This window comes from Humulus lupulus, chromosome 5, assembly GCF_963169125.1.
Source record: "Humulus lupulus chromosome 5, drHumLupu1.1, whole genome shotgun sequence".
In the NCBI taxonomy this organism is placed as follows: domain Eukaryota; kingdom Viridiplantae; phylum Streptophyta; class Magnoliopsida; order Rosales; family Cannabaceae; genus Humulus; species Humulus lupulus.
Window position 1 is genome coordinate 226,995,986 of NC_084797.1, and position 8,326 is coordinate 227,004,311.

The window sequence follows — 8,326 nt, forward strand, 5'->3', positions numbered from 1 at the left end:
TATTCTTTCATTTAACCAGAAAACAAGTTGCAGAACCCAACAAGAACCATAGACCCACATAAGCTATGATGGGTTTTCAGAGTCAGCAATCAAGGTTTAATCAGCAATTGATTAAGTTCTGAAAGATCCAACCTTTGAGAAAATTAATGAACCAAAAATAACTATAGAAGGTTGGTATGAGATATCAGCAAATTTGGTCATCAGTTCAATTAAAAACTCTCTGATTTTTGTGTAACACTTATTCAACTAACCATTCTTAACCTTCCCTAGTGCACACATATGATATCATACAAGAACATTGAGATCACAAAATATCAAATGAATCAATAAGGCAATAGAATAAGTTTATCAAAAGGAAAGCTATGGTGGGAGAAATTATTTTCACCCCACAAAATACACTGAGATTGATATCTTAATCAATTTGTATGAGTTTCAACTGCAGAATACAACTTATACAGGGCAAGATCAAGCGAAAATCATATTCTCTTATCCAAAACCCTTTTCAAGAAAATTTAAAAGCAAAAATTCAGAAAAATCAAAAGACATTAAAAGGGCATAATCCTTTCCTCCCTTCTTCACATCCTATACAGTTCAATTGCATATATTTTTTTTCTTGCAAATTTTCATTCTTTCTTTCTTTCTTTTCTTCCTTCCACTAACCAGATATGAAAAATCAAAGAACTAGGAAAAAAAAAAAAAATGAAGTGCGTAATTAAAGAATGACGAAAGAGCTGAGGCCATACCCCATTTTTGTGGCAATAAACTGAAACTCTTCGTAAAAATCTCTTACTTCTGTATTGATTTAGATCGCTTCTTAGCCTCGCTGTAAAGAACAACACCCAATGTCGTTACAGCAAATCCCACTATACCCATCACTGTCACGGGGTTCCTAAAGATTAAGACCGAAACGCAAGCCGCCACCGCAGCCTTGGCGTTCCCGAGCACCTGCAAAGTGAGGGCACTGGTGTGTTTGGTTACCAAGAAATTGGTCAAGTTCACCAAGTAAGCCACCGTCGCATTCCCAATCAACAAGAACACCATAAATGGATCCCCTTTGGCTTTTTCAATCGTAACACTCGCGACATTCCCTTCAATGTAAAGGGTAAAAGGAAGCAAAATCATGGCCGCCATGGGAGCCATGTAAAGCAACAAATTCATGGAATGAAGCTTCTCGGAATCGGAAGACAATAACAGACCTTGAACCACTGATTTCAAAGCTCGAGCAGCAGTCGAACTCACACAAACCAAGAACCCAAATAAGTTAAACAATGGCTCACTGTTACTAGCCAGCACAATCCCAAAAACCACAGGCAAAAGAGCCAAATACACCTCAGCCGATTCCTTCTTGCAAGTAATTACGAAAGCAAAAATGGCAGTGAAGAACGGCCCCGTAGCCCCAACGGCTTGATTAAACGACACTGGAATGTAACGAAGAGAAGTATTACCACAAACGACAGAGAAGCAGAAAATGGCGCTGAGAGCAAAGATCTTCAAGAACTGCTTGCGCGACAGAATGTGCTGCCGCGGAACGACCTCGAGGAAATTAATGGCGATGGAACTATAGAAAGCGCAGGCGATCATGTGAAGCATTGTGAGGAAGATTGGGTAACGAAAGCCATAGAAACTGAGAAGGTACTTGTTTAGTAAGAGTACTCCAATGTTAGAGAAGTACCAAGAAGCTATAATCACAGCCGTTAATACATTCGGAGAGAAGTAAGATCCAAGCCCGTACATTCCAAGACCTCCGTTCCTTACATCTCCGGTCGGCGTCGCCGGAATATCAATCGCTTGGTCTGCAATGGCGGTGGTGGTGTTGTCCAGCCTCGGATTGCTCATACGACGCGTCGTCCATGACTGTGCCTCCACCATCGCTGCCCCCTCTACTAAGCTTCCTCTCTCTCTCTCTAAAACTCTCGGATTCTAGAGAGAGAAACAGTGTTCTGAGATTTTAAGCTCACAGATCTGAACGAAGAAATAAAAATGAGGATGAAGGTGAAGGTGACGATACGTAGCGGATCTTATCGAACGGTGGAGATTTAGATTTGAGATGATGATGGGTTATTACTCGTTGGATTAAAAATAAAAAAGATGAGTGGCATATATGGTAAATAAAGTAGAAAAAGAAAAAATAAAAGCCTAGTAAAAAAATTAGATTCCTTGGGAAAAGAGTCATGGTAGTGTCGGTATTGGTTGAGCTTATATTTTCTTTTATGTGGGTCCCACATCGCTGAGTACGACTCTCTTCTGACTGATAATAACTATGTGTATTTATTTATTCATTTACCTTTTACGATAAATGTACTATATTCCACGTAGGATACACGTGCGAATCACGGATTGAGGTGGACAGATTGGTCATTTTAATTTTTCTTTTGAACTAAAGCTGTATTATATTTGCAAACCTAAAATTTGAATAGTACATCCTATTTTGTTAAAAATTAATATATATTTTATATTTTTTTCAATTTGTGCTTAAATTTTTCTAATTTTTTTTTCTTTTTCATATTCTAAAAAATACATATTGTTACACCCAGGTTTTGAATATGGGAATTATGATTTCGAAATCTAGGCTCATTAGGTGTAAGCTCGAAATGAACACGACTATCATTTTATCTACTATTCAGAGACAGTTTCGCTGTGAATGACGACCTTGAGAAGTATGTAACATCGAAAATGCTCGAGCTTATAAGTTGGATTCACAACTCACGATCGCAGGGATTCAACACTTGTATAAGTTTCTCGATGCATTTCTTGCCCTGAGACAAGATGGTTCGAGCTCGAGAAGTGTAAGCTCGAAGATGATGGCTTCGTCAATGGTTACTTGTTGGGAACATAGGCGAAGTAAGATGACGAGCTCGTGATAGACAAATAGTCTCGAATGCGTAATGCAACCCAGTATCTAAGCTAGTCGGTTACGTGTGAACATGTTTATTGTTGTAAAATCCCTATGTTTAAGGGATATGATGTAATTAGTTATCTAATCCCACATTCTATGGGATATTATCATGCACGTAGCAAATAATGCATTAATTGGCATTATATTATTTGATTCACAGAATATCTTTCTGAAATATGTGGGAACAAATTATGAAACCTTCTCTATAAATAGAGAAGTAAACTCTATTTGTAAGGGACCGAAACATTGAACTTTAGAGAAAACTCTGAGCAACTATTTTCTAAAAGTTTCCAGAAAACTCTAAGGAACTAATAACATAGATTCGTGGACTAGGCAGATTTTAACTGTTGAACCATGTAAAAAGTTCTTGCCTTCATTCTCTTTATTCACATCCTTTGGTATATTATTGATTAATTGCTCTCCTTTCTTAAGTTGACAAAAAACGACGTCAACAGTTTGGTGCTTTCATTGCGAGCCATTAAACAGTGCATGAGTCTGTTTAGTCAGAGAGCCTCTCAGATTAGCAATGGCTGCAAACGATCCCAATATACCTGAGGAGGAAATTCTTGATGAACACTACAACAAATCTGACATTTACCTACATATTTGTTACCTACATATATTTATTGGTAGGTAAAGATATCTTTTACCTACGCTTATTTATTGTAACCAATTATTAGTAGGTAATTCTAATAGATATAGCGCAAGGATATAAAAAATACCATTACCTACCATTAGTATTGGTAGGTAATGAGTTTACCTACGAATAAGTTTGGAGGGAAATTTTTTTTTCACTACCGCTTATTTTTCCCTCCAGTTTTAACATAAATTTTACATATAAAATTTTTAAGTGGGGATGTGTTTGCTGAGGTGTATTAAATAAATTGACATGTCAAATGAGAGATACATGTGGCACTAATAATATTATTTATTTATTTTAAAAAAATTAATATTTAATTTTTTTATTTAAGGTTTATAATTTATAAACCTATAATACATCTATCTCTCTAACCCTATCCTCACGCCGCACATCTCTTCATTCTTTAGCCCTAACCCTCTTGTCTTTTCTCTTCAACAGCACTCTCATCTCTTCTTTATTCCATACGAGATGGTTGATCAACCATCCCTTCATCCCTTCATCCTCTAGTCCTCACTCGGCTTAATCCCTTCATCCTCTACTACAATATCTCTGGATCATCTCTGTGTGGAATCGGGTTGGTGCTTTCTCTATTTGTGTTTCTTCAGTCTTCATTATGTGAAACCCAGAAAAGTGGTTGCTGCCTCCCTCCGATGAGTACTCTTAGCTACTGCCACCGCCTCCAAATCTGAATATTTGCCTCCATTGTCAAGTTGTCTTAGCCCCTATTGACACCTCTATCTTTGAATCGCTGACTCCCTTCTCTGAATTTTCGAATCTCCGTCTCAGCCCCTGAAACGACTTCCTGGTTTCGATTTTTTCTATGGGTATGGTTTTGTTTAAATTGTGTTTAAATTAATGGTTGTTATCCTTTGTTTTGTTTTATCCTTGTTGTGATTGTTATTCGGTTTTGACAGGGGCACCATATATTGAGATTGTTGTTCGGTTTTGACAGGGGCGCCATATAGAGATTGTTATCGGTTTGCTTGTGTTGCGATATTTTTGCTATGCAAGTGCACACAGTCGCAATTCGTAATAAAATGGTAAAACCAAGTATCGTCCTCAAGGACTAATTTATCAATTACCAGTCAATTAATTTCTTGTTCTATTTGATGAATTGAAATTCTTGATTTTTGTAAACACAGCAAAAGAAACTATAAAGTGCAGAAACAATAATTGAAAATTAAATGGAATAACCACTAATAGTAAAACTTTTAATTTAATCACTGAAGAAACAATTAGGATATTTAATCTCATCAACTATCCTCCCTATTATTCCCTAATGCAAAATGTGAATTCTTCTTCCTTTTACCTAATTCAATTAACAAGTTGATACAGCAGCCTATAATCATACTATGAATTATAAACTCAACCTAGGTGACAATTTCCTATATTTCTATGGTAAATTGAACCACACAGGTAGCATTAATCTCGACAACTTAAATAACAGTTACACAATTAATTCAGATACTTTCGTTCTAAATTAGAATTATGTCCAATATAACCACAGCAGATTTAAATCTCACTTCTCAGATTTTGACTTAAAAACATATGTATTTGACTATAGATGGCCAATCAATAATCAATCTATAAAAACAGGTTATATGGAATTGACGAAGATTGAAGAAGAAGAAAATTGAAATTGCATTAGTTCATAACAAGGATTCAAGTGATTCAATTAAACATCCTAAACAGAAAATTAGTTCATAATCATAATGCTAATCACAACAAAAATTAAAGATAACATCAGGAAGAAGAAGAAAAACATGTAAAACTACTCTGGGTCTTCAGCCTTCAAAACCAGCATTCATCCACAATCTGTACGTCTCCTTTCTCTCCTCTTTTTCGCCATATTAAAACCTAGGAATCAAATTTTAAGAGAGGCGGGCCGCGGCTCTACATACACTATGCCGCGGCCCGTGTCTAAAATTCTGGGCAATTTGGTCTCTTCATGCCGCGGCCCTGATCAGCCATGCCGCGGCCCGTGTTGCCGAATTCTGGGTTGATGCCCATCTATGCCGCGGCCCTGTTTAGCCATGCCGCGGCCCGAGGATTTCCTTCAAAACATTGGTTCTGTTTCCCACCTAGCCGCGGCTCTACTTTGCTCATGCCGTGGCTCTTAAGGGATTTCTCAATTTTTCAAGTTTTCAACCCAAAAATTCACCAACACTTCCAAATTATGTTGAGAACCATTCTTTCTCGAAATATGATGAAAAACTTGGTTATTTCTTCCCTTTCTTTGACATTTTCTTCCAAGTGCTCAATTCTTCCTGATATTCACAAAGACAGACAAACAAAGCATAAACCTGCACTAAATGAAAGAAAAACAAAATAAAAGACTACTAAAAACATCACCTAAACATGACAAAAACTAGACTCAACAGCTTGCTTGGGTGGTATGAAATTTTTGATACACTTGGCTATGTCTTTGTGCATTTCAGATTGTTGGCTCGGTGGTTTGGTGGCTTTGAGTTTGATATTGTCGGTTGGTTGCCTTTTAGGTATATTGTTATGATTCATTTTGATTAAATCCCCAATGTTCTGAAGGATTAATGATGGTGCATTGTTCTGAGGCCCTTTGATTGCTATTTGCAATGTGTATTAGTATATGACTTAGATTTAATATGGTTTAGGTGTTTAGTATTTGCAATGTGTGTTTAGTCTTTAAGTGTGTTAAGAATTTTGTGTATTTTTCTCTGTTTGCTTGTATGGTCTAGTTTGGTTTACAACTTGCTTTTCCGCTTGCTATTTATTTGTATGGTTTGTTCTATGTGCATTCAAGCATGATCTGTTCATTCAGACTTTGCCTTTTACTCTAAATAAGAATTTAGTTTGGTTTTGATGTGAGTATAAGATATGAATAGATTAGTTTGATAACTTTAATACATTGGTGAGTCTAGTTCTTTGTTCCTGTACTTAGATTTAGATGTTTGGCGGATTGGGTACTTTGTTTCTGAAATTTGTTTTCATATTTGGATATTTGGTTTCTCAGGACTTTGTTTAAGATATTGATATATTTATGCATATTGAAGACACAATTTCTTTATTCATGTTTCAGATTTTATATTAATTTTAAGGTATAGAAGTTTTGATTTCATATTATAGTTGAAGAAATTGACTAAGGATGATTTTTTTTTTAATAGTTAAGCACTGATTCTATTTATTTATTTGCTGCTATGTTTCCAAAGTTTTGCATTAATCTCAAGTGGTTTTCTAAAGCATAAATAAAATTTTCAATCTGTTTTTTAATCCAATTGGAGTGTGTTTTACAATTTATTTCATTGTTACTTTAATTTTTTTTTTGCCTATGATGTTCAAGAATAAGTGTACTTATTGCCTATTAGTAGTTTTTCTGAGTTGGAAGTTAGTCACACTGAAACAGAAGCTTAAAGTTTATGCAAACAAACTAAGAATTGGTATTATGTTTCATATTGCTATTAAGAAAAGGCTCGAATTTGGTTTAATTTTGTTGTAGTTATCTTAGATCGATATCATATAGTTTCTTACTATTCTGTGTTTATCTTCTTTGTTCCATTTAAAGTTTGTTAGTTGGAATTTTGAGTTTAATTATTGTGAGATTTATACAAGTTTGAATATGACTTGTCAATTTGTTTCAGTATTATTTATGATATATTTTGAAAAGCTTGTTATTATGTTGTTTTGAAATATCTTTTTTTGTATCTATTTGAAGAGTTTTTCTAATAATAAACAATGTGTATATAAACATGTTTTGAATCTGATTTTTAGCTTGTTGGTTGGTATTATGAGGATAAGTGTAAGATATTTGTGTGTCTGGTCTATTTTTTAATCGCTTTGGAGTATGGTTTATGATCTATTTTGAAGATTTATGTGTTTTTTTAGATATTTTGCCAATGATATTTGAATAATAAGTATGATTAGTTTATGTTGGCGATTATGAGACTTGGTGTGCTCGTGTGTTTCTAATATATGTTGCTAACCAAGTATTGTAAATGCCCATAAAAATTCATATTACTTTGTTTTTTCTGAAATCCTTATGATGATTAAATTTGAGGATATTTTATTAATTAAATTTTGTAACACCCTTGGCCTCTAGCTCTCTCCATTTATTGAGCCAATCTGCCTATTCAGCCATCGCCACTGCTCAAATTGGTGGCTTTAAGAGTTAATTTCAAATTTGTGGCTTTATGAGTTTTGGATTGTTGGCTTGGTAGCTTTGATGTAACTTTTATGATTTATGTTGATTAAATCCCTAATAATTTGAAGGGTTTATGATGATTGATTGTTCTGAGACAATTTTTTTTATGCTCTGTTTGAGGTAATTTTTTATAATATGTATCGATCATTTTTTGTTGCTCTGGTTTGTTGTGTTTAGTTCTTTAGTTTTTCTTATCACCATATTTTTGTATTCTGATTTATTTTTAGGCAATCTGTTGTGGTATGTGTCATTGTTACTTTGAATTATTTTGGCCTATGATGTTCAAGAATAAATATACTTATTTTATGTTGGTGATTATGACACTTGATGTGCTCATATTTTATTTTTATTTGTAATATATGTTGGTATCTCAAGTGTCGTAAATGCCCATAATAATAAGTCATATATTTTCTGAAATCCTTATGATGATTAAATTGAGGATATTTATTTTGCTGAAATTAATTATAAAGTCCTTCTCACTGGCACCAATTCGAACCCCACCTCCGGCCATTGTCGGTGTCCACCTCCCAAAGTCATCATCGACATTCACAATATGTTCAGTTAGAGAAAATGAGGCTCTCATGCAATGATCCCAAAGTGAAGAATAGGAAGAATG

General features: G+C 34.7%; 1 protein-coding gene across 1 annotated transcript; it reads right to left on the minus strand.

Annotated features, from left to right (window-relative positions):
• Positions 1–344: 344 nt before the first annotated feature.
• LOC133778290 (probable sugar phosphate/phosphate translocator At1g12500) lies at positions 345–2,021 on the minus strand. Its single transcript, XM_062218170.1, has one exon. It carries the CDS (start codon positions 1,867–1,869, stop codon positions 787–789), a length of 1,083 nt encoding a protein of 360 aa, XP_062074154.1. The 5' UTR covers positions 1,870–2,021; the 3' UTR covers positions 345–786.
• Between the last annotated feature and the right edge of the window lie 6,305 nt (positions 2,022–8,326).